The sequence below is a fragment of the Chlorocebus sabaeus genome, chromosome 13 (assembly GCF_047675955.1).
Source record: "Chlorocebus sabaeus isolate Y175 chromosome 13, mChlSab1.0.hap1, whole genome shotgun sequence".
In the NCBI taxonomy this organism is placed as follows: Eukaryota; Metazoa; Chordata; class Mammalia; order Primates; family Cercopithecidae; genus Chlorocebus; species Chlorocebus sabaeus.
In genome coordinates, this window is record NC_132916.1 from 29,069,226 (window position 1) to 29,093,959 (window position 24,734).

Sequence of the window (24,734 nt, forward strand, 5' to 3'; positions counted from 1 at the left end):
TTATAAAATATCTAGAATAGACAAATTTATAGATAGGTAAAGTAGATTAGTAGTTACCTCAGGCTGAGGAAAGGGGATATGGGAGACACTGCTTGATGGGTACAGAATTTCTGCTTGGGGTGATGAAAAAGCTCTGAAAACAGATAGTGCCCGATGGTTGCACAACACTGAATGTACTTAAATGCCACTGAATTGTACACTTTCAAATAATATAAATGGTAAATTTTATGTGTATTTCACCACCATAAAAAAAAAGTCTCAAAAACAAAATACTACTGGTTAAAAGTTAAAACCTAATGCCAAAATCTCAACTTTAAGTAACTTTCTTTTCCTATTTTTCCTATTTTTCTGTGATGGCCACTAATTCATATTACAAATTCACTCATTCACTCAACAAAGACATAATGAGCTCATGCTACATACTACTATTGTAAATGCCTGGGCTAAAAGAAGTAACTGATAAACCTAATGAAATAGCATCAAAGAAAAATAAAAGGTAGAAAAGTATTGGAAAGTGAAATGTTTAGTCATTTTGACAATAATTCACTCTGTGTTTCATTGATCTTTGATTTCTCAGTGCTGACACCAGGTTAAACTGCTGACTAGTTTATTTAGATATTAAGGTACAAATTTGGAAGCCTATGGTATTAATAAGTCATGTGAGTCTCATCATTCACTGTTAAGGACCTTTGGAGAATAATTCCCTGTCATGAAGCAAGACCTGATATTAAAAGCCAAAGCAAAGCTTTGTGAGATAAAGGCAGACTTCAAAGACAAATGTAATCATAATCCCAAAAAATATAATATTCTGAGAATAATCACAAATATTTTTCACCTGTTAAAATAATGAATGATTAGGGCTACAAAGATTTCTGATGATTCTATTTTCCTCCCCTAGGTCTGTGTTTAATTCCCTCTCTAATTACTTTCTGAGAAATCTAGATACTTAAAAAGGATAAGGAGACTTTTTTTAAAAAAAAAAAAAGGAAACATAGGGAGAAAATCTTCAGAAAAGGAGTAACAGTTTTTAACCTGAAAATTCTAAATAGAATTAAAAGTTTATGATAAATTTTAAGTTCAAAAAATAAATATACAGCTGTTACTCCCCCAACTATTTTCATGCTCTCAGAAAAATCCTACTATACAATAATATCATTTTCATGTAATGATAATATAGCATATAATATTTATACTTTCTATATGCCAGGCACCGACTAAGCATTTTCACATATTAGCTAACTGAATTCTTACCACATTACAAAACATAGGTTATCATCTTTTTTTTTTTTTTTTTCTGAGATGGAGTCTCGCCATGTCACCAGGCTGGAATGCAGTGGCGCAACCTTGGCTCACTACAACCTCCGCCTCCTGGGTTCAAGCGATTCTCCTGCCTCACCCTACCAAGTAGCTGGGACTACAAGCACATGCCACTATGCATAGTTAATTTTTGTATTTTTAGTTAGAGACGGGGTTTTACCATGTTGACCAGGATGGTCTCAATCTCTTGACCTTGTCATCTGCCCACCTCGGCCTCTCAAAGTGCTCGGATTACAGGCATGAGCCACCGTGCCCAGCCAGGTATCACCATTTTTAAATGAGGACACGAAAGTGCAGAAAATTAAGTTTACTGGCCCCAAGATCATATCAAAAGAACAGCAGTCAAGATTCTCACCGTGTATAAACCCAAAGGACAAATTCATAACAACTATACTATTTCACTACTGTAAGCATCTTAATTTCATTAGAAAACAAGTTTTTAAAAAAAATTATTATGGATATCAGGTCTACCCAGACATTTGCCACATTTAGAAATTCTTGATTCCTATATGTAATTATCTTTGTCAACTAAACCTCAGAGCGTGAAAATATTTCAGCTTGATTTTAATTTATTAATACTATGACCCCAAAGAGGAGACCGATATGGCTTACAAAAAACATAAATCAAAATGTTTGGCCAGACGTAGTGGCTTACACCTGTAATCCCAGCACTTTGGGAGGCCAAGGCGGGTAGACAGCATGAGCTCAGGAGTTTGAGGCCAGTCTGGGCAGCATCGTGAAACCTCGTCTCCACAAAAAGAATAGAGAAATTACAAAATACAAAAACTAGCCAGGCACCATGGCTGGTCTCCCAACTCAGGTGATCCTCCCACCTTAGCTATACCAGCTACTCGGGAGGCTGAGGTGGGACAGTTCCTTGAGCCCAGGAGGTCAAGGCTGCAGTGATCCAAGATCGCGCCACTGCCCTCCAGTCTGGGTTACAGAGTGAGATTCTGTCTCAAAGGGGAAAAAAAAAAAAAAAAAACCCTTTATGGGTCTATGTACTTCAACATTTGCTCTGCTACAAATCTATAACATTAAGGAAGTACCTCAACTAATGATTCCACACCAAATCTGTTTTTCAGATATTAAGCTAAGTAGACTTAGAATAAAGGATATAAAGAGAAGTAGTCAGTCTAAAATATAATGCTAGATCTAGCTTCAAAGATTAGGCCTAAATAATTAAACTCAGGGGTTCATTCAACTTGTCATTCACAAAGACACCAAATTCACCTCAGAGCAAAGAATCAAAGGTTACCAAGTGAAAGTGGGCAGTTCCATGTTCCTATGCAATTGCAAATACTCAAAGTGTATCCAAGAAGCTCATCACAGGGATGAATGCCTGCAGCAGCCTAGCTCTGTTGCAGCCCGCTCCCACATGCCTCCCTTAAAATCATCCTTCTTATCAAATAGGGATTTGCTGCTAGTTTGGTGGGAAGCAATCAGAAGCTACCATTAATGAAGTATTCTCTCCTGATAAAAGAATATAAACATTTGGGGAAAGAAAAGATTTTCAGGAAAAACGAGCGACTGTGCAAAGCATTTGAAAACTGAAATCCCACCTTCATTTGGAATATGTCTTTATTAAGTTAGAGAGCTCTCAAATATGCCTCACACGAATGAGATGATAACTATTTCCATTTAGTCTACAACAGCAAATTACAACTCTATAGGTCACAAGCACCATTTCAACAAGGAGGGTTAATTATCTGTTTTATATGGTTAAATAAGAGCTTTATAGTAGCCAGGTCTTGATCTCTTAAAATGACTGAAAATAAAGTTAGTATATATAAATAGATTAAGAGTTGAAATTTTATATCATGATTTCTAGACTTTGGTTTTCCTAACCAATATGTTTTAAAACTTGGAAACTCAAATAGAGTCAGCAAATTTTTATTTTTCCAAATAGGGACTTGTATTTGTTTAAGGCCATCTACAAGCACCATTAATTTTAATTGAATGAAAAATATAACTCAAAAAAAGTAGACTAAAGGATAATCCTTAAATTGAACAAATTTAGTTTTATTTTATTTTACTTTTTTTTTTTTTGAGAGGGAGTCTCGCTCTGTCGCCCAGGCTGAAGTGCAGTGGCCGGATCTCAGCTCACTGCAAGCTCCACCTCCCGGGTTTACGCCATTCTCCTGCCTCAGCCTCCCGAGTAGCTGGGACTACAGGCGCCCGCCACCTCGCCCAGCTAGTTTTTTTTTGTATTTTTTAGTAGAGATGGGGTTTCACCGTGTTAGCCAGGATGGTCTCGATCTCCTGACCTCGTGATCCGCCCGTCTCGGCCTCCCAAAGTGCTGGGATTACAGGCTTGAGCCACCGCGCCCGGCCACAAATTTAGTTTTATTTTATAAAGGACTGATAAGAAACCTCCTTGGGGCCAACACTAGTCCTTGAGATAAGCATCTGGGAACCAACTGTTAAGAGGAAAAAATGTTAGACTGAGTCAGGTTCCACTTATGATTCTACTACTTATTAACTGTGTGAATGCAGATAAAAACTCTGAATTTCAGTTTTCTCATCTATAAAATAAGATAGCTTATTTCCACTAGCTCACAGGTCTGCTGTGGAAATCAAAAATAAAATGTACTGAAATAGTGTGAAAAATGTGACAAGTTGCAGAAAAAGTCATCTAGACCGTACAACTTACCATCAGCTGACTGGGTAAACAATGCATAATCAGGATTGACTATCTCATTGGACAGAATATCAAACCATTCACGCACAACACCTTGACCCTGAATTCAAGAAATAAAATTAAGCATCAACAGAAATATGTTATATTGGGAAATTTTTTTCTAAATAAAATTTAAATATAAAGTTTCTTCCTTTATCAACTAAACATTAAACTTTATTCAAAAGGCATTTCAATCTTCTTTCTATACAGTGATTTCTACATCATCATCTTTTATACTCACCATGCCTTCTTCTCCATGGAACCGTACAGCAATCCCTTGCTTTAGCTTTGCACAATTTGCTTTTGACACAACTTCACAGCTACTCCTAAAAATAGAATCTAAATATGTAGCATTGGTTAATTTTACATATTAAAACTCACAATAACAAGCACTTTGTGGTTGACACAGATATCAGCTTCTTTGTTAAGCATACCTCTGTGAACCAGCAGGATATCGTGTTCATTCACTGGCCTATGCACCATGTCTGAATCTGGCTGTCCTGAATGCAGATGTTCATAGAACCATTCACAGCGATCTTTAAAAGGCTAGCTCAAAAAATAAGAGTAAAATATGTTAGCAGCATATCAGTTATCTAATTATCAGATTTACTAGTATGTTCGATGCCTTTTCTACAAATAATCACCCTTAGATCTTTATTTATAATAAGGAGTTACTGAATAATGTGTTTTAACATTTCAGTAACTATTCACAAAAAGGCAGAACTTAGCTGAAATAGCTTGGCTACCTAGAGAAATGTATTTTTTTTAATTCCTACGTTTTCAACACAAAAGACTTGATAAATTTGGTTATGTCGCAGAACTTAATATCAGATATGTAATTGAACATGTTTATTCTCAATTTCTTTTAAATCCAAGCCTTATTACAAGGAATTTTCACACCCAGAAAAATTATGTTGCATGTTCCGTTTAATTTTTCATGAAAATAATCTCTTACACCTAATCTTATTTATTTTGGTTTATTGCTGCTGCTGTTGTTGTTTTGAGACAAAGTCTCACTCTGTTGCCCAGGCTGGAGTGCAGTGGCATGATCTCTGCTCACTGCAACCTCTGCCTCCTGAGTTCAAGTGATTCTCCTACCTAAGCCTCCCAAGTAGCTGGGATTACAGGCACTCACCACCATGCCTGGCTAATTTTTGTATTTTTAGTAGAGAAGGGGTTTCACCATATTGGCCGGGCCGGTTTCGAACTCCTGACCTCAGGTGATCCACCCATCTCAGCCTCCCAAAGTGCTGGGATTACAGGCATGAGCCACCACTCCCAGTCTCTTACTCCTAACTTTATTCTTATTTCTATCCTTTAGAATATATGCAGAAACTGGAATGGAATTTGTTATCCCTTCCCATTCTCCACAATAAAAATTGAAGAATAAGATCTCTTGAATAGCAAATAAAATCTCTCCTTTTTGTTCATCTGCCAGGTAAGCAAACTGTAAGTGATCTATAATTTTTGATTAATCAGAACATAGTATGTACCAACACTGCATGTAACATAAGAGCAGTAAAAACTCCATGAACTTGCTAAAAACTGTTTAATACAGTTAAAGAGATAAGACTAACATAGAGTAACACAATATTTTATATATATATTATATTTATATATATTTATTATATTTATTTATATATATATATTTCAAGTTCTAAACAATGAAGCATGAGCTATAGAAGCCCTGGTCGTGGTAGCAAAGAGGAACAATGAAGTCAATCTGAGAGATACTACTCCTTTGAATAAGCATTAAAAGTAAGAGAAGAGGCTGGGTATGCTGGCTCATGCCTGTAATCCCAGCACTTTGGGAGGCCGAGGCAGGAGGATCGCTTGAGCCCAGGAGTCTGAGACCAGCCTGGGCAACAGTGAGACCCTGTCTCTACCAAAAAAAAAAGTTTTAATTAGCCAAGCGTGGTGGTATGCGCCTACAGTCCTGGCTACTCAGAAGACTGAGGTGGGAGGATCCTTGAACCCAGGAGTTCAAGGCTGCAGTGAGCTATAATTGTAGTGTGCTCACCTTGTCACTCCAGCCTGAGTGACAAAGTGAGACCTTATCTCTACAAAAACAAACAAACAAAAAAAAAGTAAGGTAAGATCTCTGCAAGATAGAACTTATTAATAGAAATAACTTAAAGCGGAAAAGCCCTTTCCCATAACCTACCCCCACACTCCTAGAAGGTGCTGGTGGAAATACGTAAAAAGATTTTACGTATCGTGAGTTTAAAGATATAGTGGGGTGTAACTATTAGGGATTTAGAAAGAGATACTGGACAGTGATGCGGCTGAGACACTGAAAATAAAGCCATGAACCAAGGTGAAGTTGGAGACAGTATAAGGTTCAAGAGATGAAAGACACAGAGAACAAACACCAAGAATAAAGAAGTTTATGATCACAAGTCATGACTGAGAATCTGCTTAGCAAATGATGCAGACAGCGGAAAAAGTCAAAGGAGAACCAAGGTGGTGCAATACCATCACAAAAGCTAAGAGTTTCAAGAGATAAATATGATGAATACCATCCAACACCACAAAAAAGTTATCTTCCAGGTGGCTTTTAGGACACCAATAAATTTCTTCATCTGAGCTAAATTAAATAGGTTTTTTTAAAAGATTCAAATATCACTTGTTATTAATTCTTAATAAAAACACAGTATGATTGATGAGAGATGAACTTCTGCCTTTTAATATTTGCTTTCAGTAAGAAAAGGATAAATGCTACTTTTTAAAAGTTAAATGTGTAATTCTGTCCATACGTCTAACAGTCTTCCACATTCTTAATAAAGCACTGGTGTTACATGTTATATGCATTACTATACATATAAATTAAATATTTCATTTTCAGTTAACAAGTTGAAATATAAAGCACTTGAAATTCTAATGCTAACTATTTCTAAAAGTTTGGTTTAAGAGGAAATAAAAAACATTACACAGAAGCAATTATTTAAGTATGGGCTTTGAAGTCAGATAAACATGGTTTGAGAATCCCTCACTCTGTCATTTACTAGACTTATCTTCAGGAAATTATTAATCCTCACAGAACTTTAGTTTTCTCATCTGTAAAACACAGAAAAGAATACACCTACTTCAAGAGCTGTTAGGATTAAATTAAATAATTCAAATAAAGAACATAATTATAATTATAATACTCATAATTATAATAATAAATTAGCAAACATTTATTAAGCACCTATAAGCCAGGTACTTTTTGAAGCACTTTACAATGCATTACCACATACAACCCTCACAACACTATGAGAAAAAGGGACTTTTGTCCCCATTTTACCAAAGATAAAAATAGACTAAAAGCATTTATACTAATGCTCTAATACTCAATACCTGGAATGCTCAATAAATAGATATTGTTCTTATTGTCATTCACAGCAGTGTTAAAATTACTGTCAATAACTATTTAAAAGAAAACTTACTGCCCACTATAAGATATTAAACTATATCCTTTATCTATGAAATGTGAACCCAGAAATAAAAACAAATGGACCCTTTGCAGTAATTCAAGTGTAACATTAAAAGGTACAAACTACTACCTTCAAAAACTAACACAATATCTGTAAGATCAAAACACACACACATATACAAACACCTACACAACCAAAAGGCACATTTTTGTATGTAAACTTTCTAGAATACCTGTATTTCCATAAATAATTCACAAAACAGGACTGATTATAGAGGCTCCTCTTAATAGCATTTGTACAGCAAGACAAAATGTTTCTCCCTTTAAGTACTGGCCACCGGAAAACCACCAACAGAAGAAGAAGTCTATCCCTCAGCAGAGGTAGTTGCTTTTTTTAACTTTCTAGAGGAGGACAATCTCCAAGTTACAGAAAACTTCTAAGTATTGTAGAGTACAAAGTACTTTTTTTTCCCTCTGCTGTGAGAGAAAGTTGCCAATATAATGTCCAGTCCCCTATAAACACTTAGGTGTTTATTTCCTACAAACAAGGGAAGTTTCCTCTATAACTAGATAACAACCATCAAAACCAGAAATTAACTCATCTGGTAACATTACTACGATCAGACCCCACTTCAAGTCTTGCCAATTTTCCAGTAATGTCCTTTTATTGCAACAAGATTCATGAACTGCCTTTAATTGTCCTGTCCTGTCTCTTTCACTCTGGAACATTTCTTCAATGTTTTCTTAATTTTCATAACCTTGATAGTTTTAAAGATTACAGGCCAGTTAATTCTGTAGAATGTCCCTTAACTGTATTTAGTCTGATGATTTCTCGTGATTGGATTTAAGGTGTGTATCCTTGGCAGGAATATCACAGAAGTGATGCCATGTTGTCCTCAGAGCATCCTATCAGCTGGCACACTGCTATGTCTGTTTTGATCACTGTCAAGCTTCTCTCCTGTAAGGCATCCTTTTTCTCTTTGTAATTATTCTGTCAGGAGATAATTTGAGACTGTGTAATCATCCTACCCTTCATCAAACTTTCCATTTATTCATTAATTTTTTCAGTACAGACTCATAGGTTCCTATTTATGTTGCATCATTCTTTATTTTGATGTTCAAATTCTTCCAAATTTGGTAGTGCGAGTCCATTCAAGCTGTCTTCTGAGTCATGTTAACATAACCCCATCAGTCTTTGAACACTTCCTTACTTTCTTACATAATAAGATGTTGCAGGCTTATTTTATACTTTCCCTGATCTAGCCCTGGAATTAGCCATTTCTCCAAGGAGCCCTGGTTCATTGAGAATGGCACTGAGAGACCAAGAGCTAGGTGCCAGGTTTGCTACATGTATCTATGTAGATTTAAAACTAAATTCAAACTGGTAACTCTAATTCAGCAGAAGGTTCCTTCTAGTTTCCTCCATTTTGTAACTCCTTTCTCCAACAACGAGAAGTTAGACTCTCATACTTGCTTATTTGATCAACCTGCAACCCCACTCCCTTGGTATGTTACCAATCTCCAATAGCTGGCATGGTCCCTCCACTGCATAGATCCCCTCCACCCCACTGCGGCTTCATCAGACAGCACTGATCAGCTGCAACCACCCCCATATGGAAATCCTCCTTATGCCACTCTAACCCACATGACTCACACTGGGACCCTCTTCTACACGGACACCTTCTTAATCACATCCAAACTCCAAAACCCCACACTAGGCCATCACTACACATGTAGACACCCTCCTCACCCTAGTCAGGGAACAAACACCCCACTCTCTGGGTCAACAGAGTGGATACCTAATACAGATGCTTTCTGACTAAACTGTCCAGGAAGGGAAGAAGGAATAGAAAGTAAAAATCAGAGACAGTATTAAGTTGGTGCAAAAGTAATTGCGGTTTTTGCCATTTTAATTAATTTGACAATTTTAACTTGGCAATTAAAAGTAATTAAAATTGCCCAAAACCACAATTACTTTTGCACCAACCTGTATTAAAAACAGAAGACCCTCTCTCTCAAAAATAGTGAGATTTTACCTGTTATCTCACCTTCTTTCACCTGTTATCTCATTTGCCCCAGAACAGTATCATATAGTGTAGGTCAAGAAACAACTTGGCCAGGAGTGGTGGCTCATGCCCATAATCCCAACACTTTGGGAGGCTAAGGCAGGTGGATCACTTGAGCTCAGGAGTTCAAGGCCAGCCTGGGCAGAATGGCAAAATCCTGTCTCTAGAAAAAAATACAAAAATTAGCCAGTGTGCTGGTATGCACCTGTAGTCCCAGCTACTTGAAAGATTGAGCTGGGAGGATCACTTCAGCCCGGGAGGCAGAGAGGTTGCAGTGAGCCGAGATCAACTACACTCCAGCCTAAGTGGCAGGTGAAACTCTGTTGTCAAAAAAAAAAAAAAAAGAAAAGAAAAGAAAGAAATTGAACTTGAGAACGAGACAGACTTTTAAATTGTGGTTCTCCCATTTAGTAGCAGAATGACTTAAACAAGTTACTTAACCACTTCAGCTTAGAAAAAAAGAGCAGCCATCTTACGCAATGGTTAAGAAAACAAAATAATTCATGGAGGCAAATACACAGCACCTGACCTAAAATTAGCATTCAGTAAATGTAAGTTATTATTACTGCCTTCTCTTTCACATTATCATTATTAAACAGATGTCAAAAGATCCCTCTATACACTTGTGCATAATTGTATAAAAATTAGTTCATAGGTTAACTTTTGAAAGGACAAGTGTCCCTAAAGATATTAAAAACCACTTATCGTATTTATTATCTCACGACTACTAACCAAACCATTGCCTACAGTCTGTCCTACATATCTGGCAAATTATTTTCTAAAACTTTGCCGGAATTATGCCATTCTCCTAAAGCAAGGGTATCAGTGGCTCCTAACAGCCTAGCAAACCAAGAAAATTCTTTGATCCGGAAATCAAGGCTCATCATTGGATGACACCAATCTACCTTTCCAGAACTCTATCGTGCTCCTATCTACACAAAATTTCTGCTGCAATACTGCAGTTTTATACACTTTTCTGTCTACCTGCTCCAGCCCACACGCTGGCTAGAAAGTTCTCCCTCCTTGTTTACTCCCATCAAAATGCTGCATATTTTTTCAAGCTTTCTCAACGTAACTTAAAATCTGCCTCCTGAAATTTCCCTTGACTACAGATGCCACAGTCAGCTCTTCCTCCCTTAAACTCCTAAAGATCCAGGTAATGTAGTCACTGTTTTATACGTATGTTTATTATCTCCCCAGCCAGACTGAATTAGAATCCTCTTAGAGAAAGGAAGTAAGTTTTCTATCTCCAAAACAACGACCATTTATTGAGCATATATCACAGTCATTCTTGACAATTTATTCTTGGCAATAGTTATATGAGGCTGCTGTCATTATCTCTGTTTTGTAGATGAAGAAACCAAGGGCTCAAGGATGTTAGGAAATGTGCCCAAAGTTCACATAGCTGGTAAGGAGCAAAACAAGTTTTCCTCCAGCTAGCTTCACGTAACATGAGATATACGGAATGAACAGATACACATCTGGTAGGGGAAAGGTGGTCAGGTAAAATAAGTTTGGAGGATTAACAAAGTTAAATCACTATTTTTACTAAAGGGCTTCTCAAAGCCTTTTAACATGCTGCCAATGTGATTTATAAATTTCCAAAGGGCATATGTTATGTAATTTCCCAAGTGTATTTGGGGCTAAAATCCTTTTCAAAAGGACAATCAGCCTTATAGGACTAAAGAGTTTCATTAAGCTCCTTTCAGGAAATGTGGCAATGTGTTCTGTTGTTTTTGTACAGACCTCTGCAAATAATAGGCACTCTATAAGTATTTCTTGAAGAAAACTTACTTCTCATATTAAAGTAACATGCAATCATTCCTCTTACAATAGAATGTCTGAAGTGTAATAATTATTCCACTAAACAATATTAGAATTTTAGAAATTAATTTCATTAGATAGAATAAAAAGATGAAGAAAAATTTCTACCTGTGCTTTTATGATATGCATGAATCTTGACATCAACTCAGGACATTCAAGGAGAAAGTGAAAGTGGTCAAATATAATTTTGGGATTTCTAAAAGAAAAATATTTTGTTTAAATGGACAGGAAGAATGAGTAGAATTAAGTGAAATGCAAATTCAGATACACTGATACTGAAACAGAAGAAAAATATAATAATTCACATCTATTAAACTTTCATTTGTTATTGAGCATATTTTGAATGGTAAGAGAAATAGTATTTTTTCTGTTCAGATGAAACTGTAAGTAAAGAGAGGAAAGGCTCCAGGGTAGTCCACAAACCCCAGAAAACTTACCTATTAACAAAGCATTTTAAAACTTCATCATGTTTGCAGACAAATTCAATGAAACGAGGTGAAGTCATTCTGTGGGGGGTAAATATCAATCAGAATACACAGGCAAAAGTTTGTGATAAAATATAGCACTCTTGATAAATATATATTGAACTGGACTGGCTTCTAAACCAAAAAAAAAAAAAAAAAAATTTGGTGTTGGATCTTCTTTGTAAGTTTAGGAAACTGAAGTATGCCTAGCCAATTTGTAAAATGATTCTAATTTCTCATCAGCAGACAATATCAACAAGTGACTTTTTAAAAATCTTGAAATTTGGTGCATTTCTGCTCTACACATTTCAAATACATAATTAAGAGATCCTATACAAGGTGACATTCACCACTTTACAAAGAAATAATATATATTGCTTGTTTAAAATTTAAATATTCCCTACTAGATCTAGATTAGTATGAGTATCTTAAAACCAAAAGAAAACTTTAAATCAACAAATTATTATTTGTTGTTTTTGAAATTACAAAAATACCACTGCTTTTCATCACCTATCAGAGAAAAAATAATAAGCCAAAACTTTCTTACCCTGGAGGCATCTGACAAGAACAGCACATGTAAAAAGCTTGAATGACAGCACTTAGCCGGTTGGCTGTCATAGAAATAACATCCTGACAATCTGCACTGGCTTCCTGTCTCCCTGCAAGAGCATCTGGTTTAGATTCCCTTGTGCCACTGGACAGATTTTCATAGCTCCCAGGTCCTGGAGGTTCAAATGGAGGAATGGAAGCAGCATCTTGATCTTGGCCTTTTTGTTTCAGTAAAATAGAAGTGATCTCTGTTGAGTCTCTTTTGTTTTTCATCAATTCTGTGGCTATTAAAACTAGCCATTCATCTAATGAGTGCCAAAGCAATTCCAGAGGCTGAGAGAAAAACAAAAGTGTTTTTTAAACATCATTCTTAACTATAGGATCAAAAAAAAAAAAAAACAAAACCCACATACCTAGACAAATATCATAAAAGAGAAAATTTACTCTAGATATTTCTATCTTCCCAAGTTAATGTGATGGTAATGCCTAAAGGTAAGTAACAAAATTATACAAATGCTATATAAATGACAATTTCTTCATTTATGGTAATAATTTAATTTGTATGTATGTATTCCTTGGAATAAAAAGGAAAAACTAACAAAAAATTCACAAGCAATCTTTCTTCTTTTAATTTTCAAATATTTAGTTTTAAAAGCACACATTATTATTATTTATAATCAGTCTTAACATTTTCTGTATTAATATGATCAATGTCAATGACTTTCAATTAAACAAATGTCTTTTTTCAATTAAAAAATGAGAATCCCTAAAGAACCTAATGAACAGCTTTTTTACTGTGCTCTTTTCGTTACGTATAATTCCTGGAATTTTGATAATTATTGACAAGAAATTATAAAATGTGACACATTTATGTATATATGTATATTTACAGACACAATCCATTTCTAGTAATTAATGTTTTTTAAAACAAGAAATACAATTACCAAACTTCTATTAAAATATTGACTAGCAGACCGGGGATGGTGGCTCACACCTGTAATCCCAGCACTTTGGGAGGCTGAGGTGGGCAGATCACTTGAGGTCAGGAGTTTGAGACCAGCCTGGCCAACATAGTGAAATCCCATCTCTACTAAAAATACAAAAAATTAGCCACGCATGGTGGCACACACCTATAATTCCAGCTACTGGTGAGGCTGAGGCAGGAGGATCACATGAACCCAGGAGGCAGAGGATGCAGTGAGCTGAGATCACACCACTGCACTCCAGTCTGGGTGACAGGGTGAGACCCCATCTCAAAAAAAAAAAAAAAAAACACTGAGCAGCAAATTATTAATTCCAAGTAAAGACTAACAGCTTTCTATTAAAGAAAAAAAAAGGAGAGAATAAACCATTTCCTATTATTATTCTAGCTGGGTACAAGGGCATGTACTGGTAGTCACAGTTACTTGGGAGGTTGAAATGGGAGGATTGCTTGAGTCTCAGAAGTCAAGGCTACAGTGAGCTGTGATCGTGTCACTGTACTCCAGCCTGGGTGAAAGAGTGAGATACTGTCTCCAATAGTTTACAAGTGGTACAGTGGTTAAACAATCCCTTCATCCTACACTATTTTAAATATTCTCATTGAGAATGACGAGCTATCTTTCTGCAAATAAATATACAAGTTAATCTCACTTTTTGAATCTGACATGATTACAGAATGCTACAAACTAGACCATGTGCTACAGGAAGACTCACCTTTAAAATATTTCAAGGAAAGAAATAATCTTTCTTTCAAAGATTGCTATGGAAGGAGATTATACAAACATATTTGGAACCTTAGAAAATGTTTGAATAACCTATTCTGTCAGGAAATTCTTCCCAATTATTATCTAACAAATACCTTCACTGCCATTTTCAGCCTTTCTTCAGATTTCTGTAACATCCTCTTTTTGAAAATATTTTACTAACTGAATTTGCAAATAATTCAATCACCTCAGGCCTTCATTTACACATTCAACCAAAAAGCAGAAAAACAACAATAAAACAAACAAAACCACCACTACTACAATCAACAAAAACCTAGTTCACTCACTCAACCTGTACTATGCACTAGGTAGGCGGGTAAGTACAATGTTTCCCTTTTTAAGAGAAATTATACCCTCCTTTGAAGTTAAAGTAAGCACCCCTTTCACCCATAATGAGGGCTCTTCCATACTCACAACTGTTGACAGATTTGGGGTCCCCGAACTGCTTAAAGAAGGGCAAGAAGCACCCAGCTGCCATAAATACTGACAGATACCTTCACTGAAAATCCTAATCATGACCCAAGTTGAAACTATAGTTTCTCTTTATGAGCAAAACATTGAACCTGCTGTAGAAGATGAAAAGAACTTATGTCAGCACAGCTATTTAGCTTTATATCAGAAAATGAACTTCTGAAATGGAAAGAACAGGTGGTGATATAAAACTGCTAGCAACAGAAAGAAAAAAGAATAATTGGCCTCTAAATGAGAAAAGATATAACCTAGAAAGTCAATACACTGAAAGGAGGTAAGGCCTAAGGCAAGAAATGACACAGGCTGATCATGCAGATGAGCACTGAGTCTAAACCAACAGCAACCCTATTTTCAAATACTGACAATGTGTAAAAAATGAAAGGCAAATTTTCAGTGGTACAGAAATAACACCAAAGAAAAAAATGGATATGTGTAAAAATGACAATAAAGATACTGAAAAGCCAGAGTTTTAAATAAAGGAACAAAGCAAATAATTAGAAGAATGAGAAAAAAAATAAGTAGTAAGCTACACTGGACTTTTCTTTACTTTTCTCTCTTTTCTTACCTTTTATTTCTTCAATCAATCATACATATACTAAAACTAAATCCCAACCCTGAGGTGAGTTTACCTAGGAAGTTTCTCTTTGAAGATCTATTCAGAAAATTCATTCTTCAATCACAAAAAGAATACTATGAAAATAACTTTAATTTCTAACTATGGTAGCAGCCACCAATAAAAAGGATTCAAATAAATTTTAAAATTAAAAATAAACCACTGCATACTGTATCTATGATGCTTTCTATATTCATAAATAATCAAATACATTAAATAAGATACACCATACATACCAATTGTTACTGAACAATGAGTCAATTACTACTGAAAATATTAGCAGGTTTCTTGGTACTGTGAAAATACTGCTTCACATTCATTATTATTGAGTGATCCTTACCGAAGAATTATATTCTATATATAGTAACAATGATACGACAATCATACATGATTTATAAGCATGTTAAGTCATATTTCAAAATATACAATCTTGAGCTTACTGAACGATTTTTTAAAATTTCAAGAAGTGCTGAAATGAGGAATAAATTTGGCAGAAAAGTATTATTAATTTAATGTTCATTCATAGTACCTTGATATCCTGTTAGTCTGACTATTCTTAACCTGACAATGTCAAATGCCACAACCCACAAGATAAGATCTTAAAGATCTTAAAGTTTCACAATCTTTCTTGATTACCAAATTTTCCAAATTGTAAGTCTATGAAACCATTAATAGTCACAGCTTACTATTCACAAAAAAAAGAACACAGCAAGACTCAGGAAGCCTAAATTGTCTTCCCCATGTTTACTGTGCTTCAAAAATAAAAATGACCTTATTCTTCAAATGCTCCAAAGTTCCCAAGGCACTAGATAAACATCTCTTAATGCTGAAAGAATGGCTATGTGTTAAGACTAACTTAAAGAACTTCTAAAATAAATCAGAAAACTAATAACAGGATGTTAAACAATTTCACCGACTAAAAACACATGGCCTATAAACCCCCTCATTCTTAATGGAAAACCCATTAGTTAATTTGAACAATAAAGTAGCATTAGAGTACCTTGTTAATAAAATGGAAATTAGGGATCAATTGCTACCTCAGACAAAATGTGGTAAGAATTAAAATGGTATTTCCAGTCTAACATCACAGCAACTCAGTAACTAGCAAAGATTTTTACAACTTGAAATCACCCCACAATGAACAGGAGACCTGATTCACATGGATGACAATGTACAGTTTCTACTTTTACCCTTGTAAATGGAAGGCAGATCATTTTGTCAATCCCCAAAGATTCCATGTCTCATTCATAAAACTGGATGAAAAGAGACAAATTCTTTAACAGTTAATACTCATTAATGTGTTTAAAAACTAGCTGAGTTCTGCAATCAAGTGTTTTACCAAAATGAAAGTTGAAAATTTAAGAGAAAATAAGTGATGAGAAGAAACAGTAGTTGTCAATGCTGTAGAAAGTATACCTTAAAAAAATGAAACAAAGATACTAACAAAATTCTTGAAATAAGAAAGTATTTATATATTATATACATCACAGATATATGACAAAACATAAAGTCTGGGTTCTATTTTTAAACATAAGCTGAAAAGGAAAAACAGAGATATCCTTTGCTACTCTATTATGTCTGTATTGACTGATTAGGTAGAAAACTAACATTTAAATCAATATTTAAATCTTTTAAATCACCTATAGAGAGGCTACTTAACACATACTTTCTGATACTAGCTAATAGGTAGCAGATTGAAACTTTAACCAAAGAAATCAGACAAAATTAAATAAATCTAACTCAATTTGAATAATACTGACCACAGCCATACCTGATTTGATTTTATATTCATCATTACAGGTGAGTAGAAAGTATGAGTCAAAGTCAAATCAAGGGTAGATTCCGTCACTAACAAAGTGAGCCAAGTCAAAACACATTAAAAACAACTTTGTGTGATATGAATGTTTGAAGCAGTAAAGCTTGCTCAAAACAGCCCTGACAAAAAGACTAGGTCAATAATGTAGATCAAAATCTTACAAAGACAGTAAGTCGTCACTCCTAACTAGAGTTCAAGGAAGTGGTACATGAAAAGCCACATGAATTACAAGAATGCATAACTTCATTCTTCCAGGAGGTGGCACAATAAGGGGAAAAAAAAAAAAAAATACACACTCAATGTACAAACATACATACATAGCTGAAAACTTCCCTTCCTAGACTGACTTTTTTTAAAGAGAGTAAAACAGATGGACATTTATACATAACCTTTCTAAAAGATTACCATATCTATTCTAAGTATTAATCTACTAGTGTCAAAGTTCTTGCAAACTTTATTTTTACCTTTCTGCAAAAATTTTCCATGTAAGAAAAGAATCATTTAGTATAGAACACTAATTTAGATTTGAATTTTACAAAGAGCAAAGCTGTCAATCCTAACTAGTTTTCAAGGAAGTGGCACATAAAAACATTTATATCACTTTTTTGATAAATAACCTATATTTTATACTCAAATGACTGTTCAACGAAACATAAGTTGGCTGGGTGCAGTGGCCCATGCCTGTAATCCCCAACACTTTGGGAGGTAGAGGCAGACAGAGAGCTTGAGCCCAGGAGTTCGAGACCACCCTGGGCAACGTGGCAAAACCCCACCTCTACTAAAAAATACAAAAATTAGCCAGGTATGGTGGCATGAACCTCTAGTCCCAGTTACAGGGCAGGTTGAGGTGGGAGCATCACCTGAGCCCAGGCAGGTCAAGGCTGCAGTCAACCATGATTGTGCCACTGCACTCCAGCCTAGGCAACAGAGTGAGGCTCCATTTCAAAAAATAAATACATGAATAAATAAAAAACATGAAGTTATTAAATTACACATTTTTCTAAAATCTGTCATTTTAAAATGTCACCCAAAAACAATTAACAAGAGCAATTATAGTCATATTTATTTTGTTTACTTCATAAAATTATAATTTAACATGAGTAGCAACACTCCCTTGGGTTTTACATGAATCTTCCAAGGACTTCACCCGTATGTGCTTAGAAAGGCAGCTGAAGCAATACAAAATATTTTAAGAAAATTATCTCAACAACTCTTTGCAGTTATCTCAGGAATTAACTGTTAGCAAATCCAGTAAATGAAAGAACCTTACTATGAAAACACATACAGATACACCTAACACACATATCATATTAAAATCTAAATAAAAACTGTGCATTTTATTTCCTTACTAATAAGAAATAAATTTCTTTCAAAAGCATGCTGGCTGCATATTACATTAAAAACCTATAATTTAATAAAATTAATTTTAAACACTATTTCTACCCTTAGAATAAAACACCAATGGAATAAAACATTTTATTTGTAAGAAAAATACAGAAAGCTCACCAACTTGCTGTTGAGTAGACTAAGTTGAGAGGAGAAAGGTGTGCCTAATTTTAGAAGTGATATGGCTATAAACCAAACTTACAACCTGTTCATGAGGTTTCTGATTAATGAATGCATGCTTTGTCAAATTCATCTCTTCCATGTCTATCTTCCTAACAGTGCCATATACTTTTCTCACCTTGAACACCTGGCTTCTTGGAGTTTTATTCCCATTGTAGCCCATATCAATTCCATTACTGGGGGAGGATGGACCAATTCGAAAGACGTGACAGAACATTCTCACAATCCTTAAAAGGCTCTTCATTTGAGCATCATAATTGCTAGATAGGCTGAAAATAAAAATTAAAATATGAGATTAGATGGAGTAAGACAAATTACATCTTAAAATACTTATTTTAAAACACTTTCATCCCACTGACCATCTGTTTCATATTATAATAACTGGAGTAAAATTCCTTTCCTATCATGATAGGAGGCAGAATGGTTTAACAGGAAGTTACATTATTTAAATTGCATATAAATAAATTACTATTTCTTAAGCACCCAGAATATAAGCAATAATCAAAGCATAAAATATGAAGAAAATCACTCCTTTAGAATAGTTGGTTTCTTGTGGCAACAACTTCAAGGCAACCCCTAAACTTTTTACTTTCAAAAGTATATTTGTAAATTAAATTTATACTTTAGAAGTCTGACTGTATTTTCACAGAGAAGCAAAGGTATAAATCATCATATTCTTAGGCCAACCCACAACTGTTTTAACGAAGAAGCTAAACTGAACTCTCCGCCACTATATCCGTAATCCCATATCCCCTTCCTACCCCAGAATAGTAACCAATTGTTCACATATAGAACATTCATAAATTGAATAATTTTAAAGTTGCTATTTGCATTAGGTTTGTTCTCTATATAATAGGCTGCCTTATGACTCTACATAAATATAGGAAATATTCGCCTACTATGAAAAAAGACTAAAATTCAATTAACACTAAATCATATTAAATTAACATAAACTCACTTTTACTAATCAGAAAGCCCTTCAGAATCCCACAGTATTGTGATTGCTCAACGTTATGAATACCAATCATTACCTTTCCACAGAAAAACTGTAGGAGGTAGGCTAAATTTATACTGAAGCTAATAATATATCTTTAAACAAAATATTTTTGTTGGTTGATGGTGGTTTTATTTTGAAATCTCTAACATCAGTTATCTTGTATCACAAATGTTGGAGCAAAGTAAAGAGTTGCATGAACTTCTGCGCAGAACGGCAGGATTTATCTTTGTATGTTGGAGGCCAAAAGAGTGAGGATTGTGATCAACTCAGTATACCACTGGAGGCGATATGAGTAAGCAGCAAACTCTTCTCATAAATGCAGGATGTTGGCAAACCGACAAACTGCGTCTGCCACCCAGAAGGAATGCTGAGGGCAGTCACGACCTTCTTGTGATTAGGTACATCTGAAGCCTGTTAAGCAATAATATGAACCTGTGAATCAAGCAGCTGACCAATTATTAGCTCCTCCTCCCTGCTCTTTCTACCCAGTAAATACCAAGGGCTGTAGAAGCTTAAGGTTGTTGCTGCCTTTGCTCACTAGAAGCAGGGAGCTCTCTTCTTCTTTCCCTGGCCCCTTCCTTTAAAATAGCTTCTTTTGGCTGGGCGCGGTGGCTCACACCTGTAATCCCAGCACTTTGGGAGGCCAAGGCAGGCGGATCATGAGGTCAGGATATTGAGACCATCCTGGCTAGCATGGTGAAACCCCATCTCTACTAAATATACAGAAAATTAGCTGGGCTTGGTGGTGGGTGCCTGTAGCCCCAGCTACTCGGGAGGCTGAGGCAGGAGAATAGCGAGAACCCAGGAGGCAGAGCTTGCAGTGAGCCAAGATCGCGCTACTACACTCCAGCCTGGGCAACAGAATGAGACACCTCTCAAAAAATAAAAAAATTAAAATATATATATTATATATATATACAGTTTCGTCTCAAGTTTTGATTTCTGTGTTCATCCTACTTTGTTCAGTCTCATAATGACGGTCTCAAGTAGTAACAGCAGTAACTGTCATAGTGATGGTCTCAAGTAGTAACCATGGCAGTAAGCCACATTTGTATAATTTAACTATCAAAAACTTACTCTCTCTTCCCTTATATATATTTTTTACCCAGTTCATTGAAATCTTCATTTATGATATCTGTAGGTATTCTTCAATATTTTTTTTTAAATAGTAAGATGGTCATGACAAATGTCCGCTTTCAAGTATTTGTTTGATAAGTACCCAATTAGAGGGCATTTTCAGCCATGGTTACATGAACCAAAATTTCTGGACATTTTCACTTCATTAGCCATGTTTTTTTCTCATTGTAAGACTCATTAAATTGTTTTAAAAGTCAATAAAAATTAACTTTCAGTTACCAGTGTTCGTAAAACATCAATAGCTATTGCTGTCACTATAGCTATAGCACATTAGCACAGCCTTTTTTGCTTCAATAATTTTGAATCAAATGTGTATAAAGGGATTAACTTAGCTTGCACTGATTTTTACATATTTGTCTTTATGAAATAGTGATTCTAACTGCATATCGTAAGACTGTTGACACTAACAAAATAGAAATGTAGTTTGGTTGTAACCATCTCCTTCTTTTACTGTGTTCCAGCTCTAGGAAAAGTTAACTACAATGACTCTCAAATTCTGTAAGAGAGGTGTGAATTTGATTTTCTTTTTTTTTTTTTTTTTTTGAGAGGGAGTCTCACTCTGCCACCCAGGCTGGAGTGCAGTGGCTCAGTCTCGGCTCACTGCAAGCTCCGCCTCCTGGGTTCACACCATTCTCCTGTCTCAGCCTCCCGAGTAGCTGGCACTACAGGCGCCCACCACCACACCCGGCTAATTTTTTGTATTTTTAGTAGAGACGGGGTTTCACCGTGTTACCCAAGATGGTCTCGATCTCCTGACCTCGTGATCCGCCCGCCTCGGCCTCCCAAAGAGCTGGGACTACAGGCGTGAGCCACCGCACCCAGCCAAATTTAATTTTCTTCTGCAAAAGTACCACATACACAAATATTTGTTTTAAATATCTTAGGGAATACATCATGAGTTATCTTACTTTAAGGTAAAATATATTTTCTTAAACCATGGAATCTTGTTATTATTAATTATAAATACAGTCTAACAATTTTGTATTACTTTACTCAATTGAAACTTCTTCTAAGATGAATCAATGGTGTAAAAAATATCATTTTCTCACTTTCCCACCAGTGAAGTATCCCTAAACTTCATATACCCTTCTCCAGTTGATCATAAAATGGTCATTTGTTTCAAAGCTGCCATGCCTCAATTTTAAAGTTTAAAAATTAATTTCTGGCCAGAGGCAGTGGCTCATGCCTGTAATCCCAGCACTTTGGGAGGCCAAGGCGGACGGATCACAAGATCATGAGATCGAGACCATCCTGACTAACACGGTGAAACTCCGTCTCTACTAAAAATACAAAAAATTAGCCAGGTGCGGTGGCAGGCGCATGTAGTCCCAGCTACTTGGGAGGCTGAGGCAGGAGGATGACATGAACCCGGGAGGCGGGGCTCGCAGCGAGCCGAGATCATGCCACTGCACTCCAGCCTGGACGACAGAGCGAGACTTCATCTCAAAAAAAAAAAAAAAAAAAGAAATTAATTTCCTAACTCAAACCCCTATCATTGTAAAATTCTTGCCTTTGGTTTATATGCGTATATTCTTATTCAGTGTCTTACTTAGCATATAGTTATGATTTCTCTGTTCATTTCCACATCGTTAACTACCTTTACTTTCAATCATAAATACACAGAAAGATAAAATTTCATTTCAATATAAACATAACATTATGTGCAAACGCCTCAGTAAATGTTTATTATCTTTAGCAAATATTCCTGAAATCAGTTAGATAACAGGCTACCAATTTTTCCAAAAGTGTGCTGGATAACACCTGAGTTGTCAATAATTAACATATATTTGAATCAGTTATTTTCTTAAAGAAAATTTCTATTAAAACAAGGGTCAACATTACTTCACATAATGGGTTAAGAAACATAAAATGATTCACAAATAAATGAACACAAATGAGATACTCTACAAAAATACCATTAAACATAAATCAGCAGGGGGAAGCAATTTGTATTTGAAATCATCTTAAGAATTACCACTTAACAGTACAATAAATTCTAACTAATAACCAATACTCACTACCAATCCCAACAATGAGATATTTACAGGCCAAAAATGGCCATAAAAATAAGATTCTATAAAGCATTTGGAAGGCAGCACTGTAAGTGGTGAGACAGCACAGTGTAGCAGAGTAATTTTTTTAAAACTACTATTGTTTTGGCCATGGATTCCTTTTTCCTACCCTGTTTCTCCTGTCCCACTAACCACCCCTGTCATTTTTAGAAGCTAGATTAGAACCTAGAATCTGCTACTTACTACTGAGGATCTATATCCAGGTTTATTTATTAGCTTGGCAAATCATTTAACTTCAACTTTTTTACACATAAAGTGGAGATAACATCTAAATTACAAAGTTACTGTAAGGTTTAAGTGAAATAATATATTTGAATGTTCCTTAGCTTAGTACCTGCTTAATAAGTGATGAAGGTAAACTTAAAAACATAGACACATAAAAACATAAATGCTTTCTAATTACTGTGGAAGTATATACAATCTGACAAATATTTAAGTAGAAAAAACAAGTTTTCTAATGTAGGAAAACAGGTTAAATGGTATTATAGGGGTACTTAAAATAATAACTATCATCACCTCTACTATATACTGGACCCCCTGCTTTGCATTTTACAGAATTATCTTATTTCACTCTCACAACTCATTAAGATATTTATTACCAGTTTCCCACAAAATGGAATAAAATCCAGTAAAATCCTGACTAGACTGTAATTTCAACATAGATATCTTGTCTGTTTTATTCATGATCACCTCACAGATGGCCTAATGGATGGCAGGCCCTCAAAAATACGTATTTGGCTGGGCGCATTGGCTCACGCCAGTAATCCCAGCACTTTGGGAGGCTGAGGTGAGCGGATTGCCTGAGCTCAGGAGTTCAAGACTAGCCTGGGCAACATGGTAAAACCCCATCTCTATTAAAAATATAAAAAATTAGCCAGGCGTGGTGGTGCATGCCTGTAATCCCAGCTACTTGGGAGGCTGGGGCAGGAGAATTGCTTGAATCTGGGAGGCGGAGGTTGCAGTGAGCCAAGATTGTGCCACTGCACTTCAGCCTGGGCAACAGAGTGAGACTCTGTATAAAAAAATAATTATTATATATGTATGTGTATGTGTGTATATATACATATATACACACACATATATATGTATATATATATTCGATGGATGGGTGGATGTTGAAGGGAAAAGTTAGTTGCTAAGGTAACACAGTAAATGATGATGTCTGGATGTAAGTCTGAGTCTGGCTGACTCCAAGCCCATGCTTTTAGTTAGTATATCTGAATCTTACAAGGGTTCCATGAAACACACGGATTACTGGGAATAACTAAGTAAGAGCATTACGGAAAGCTAGAATTCAATGACTGTTATAGACAGAGTCTATGAGTAGTCTCAGTGGTAGAAATAGAATAATTTTTAAAATGAACAAATGGTATATTGAGTAGAATTGCTGAAAAAAGACTAAATGGTTAAAAGAATATAAGAAGGTGATCTTGGAATCACGAAGCATAAGGAACCTAGCAAAGGGCCTTTTAAGTAAACAGTACAGAACGTGATTCTGATCTGAAATACATGAAAAGTCCCAAAGAAGACTGAAACAAATGGCTAGAATAATAAATTTAATAATACAGCTGATTTAAAGAAGTAGCATGGTGTTGGGTGGAAAAAATTTCAGTTGCAACTACAGAGATGGGAGAAGATCATGACCTGTCAATCTACTAAGAGTGGAAGTAATTAGTAAAACGAATAATAAGAAGGGGAAAGCATCCAAATTAGAAAGGAGTCAAATCTGCAGGCTAAGAAATAATAAGGGAATAGGCCGGGCGCGGTGGCTCAAGCCTGTAATCCCAGCACTTTGGGAGGCCGAGACGGGCGGATCACGAAGTCAGGAGATCGAGACCATCCTGGCTAACCCGGTGAAACTCCGTCTCTACTAAAAAAATACAAAAAACTAGCCAGGCGAGGTGGTGGGCGCCTGTAGTCCCAGCTACTCGGGAGGCTGAGGCAGGAGAATGGCGTAAACCCGGAAGGCGGAGCTTGCAGTGAGCTGAGATCCGGCCACTGC

At 35.7% G+C, this 24,734-nt stretch overlaps 1 protein-coding gene across 7 annotated transcripts in view; it reads right to left on the bottom strand.

The window, feature by feature from the left end:
* HACE1 (HECT domain and ankyrin repeat containing E3 ubiquitin protein ligase 1) overlaps positions 1-24,734 on the bottom strand; it is a 127,315-nt gene that overhangs the window by 43,233 nt on the left and 59,348 nt on the right. For all 7 annotated transcript variants that reach the window (XM_008007480.3, XM_008007482.3, XM_008007477.3 and 4 more), the window contains 7 exons: positions 18,645-18,795; positions 12,314-12,648; positions 11,740-11,808; positions 11,411-11,498; positions 4,432-4,543; positions 4,239-4,336; positions 3,971-4,058 (listed from right to left, as the gene is read on the bottom strand). In XM_008007480.3, coding sequence (XP_008005671.3) covers positions 3,971-4,058; positions 4,239-4,336; positions 4,432-4,543; positions 11,411-11,498; positions 11,740-11,808; positions 12,314-12,648; positions 18,645-18,795 — 941 coding nt within the window. The remainder of the gene's footprint in view (positions 1-3,970; positions 4,059-4,238; positions 4,337-4,431; positions 4,544-11,410; positions 11,499-11,739; positions 11,809-12,313; positions 12,649-18,644; positions 18,796-24,734) is intronic.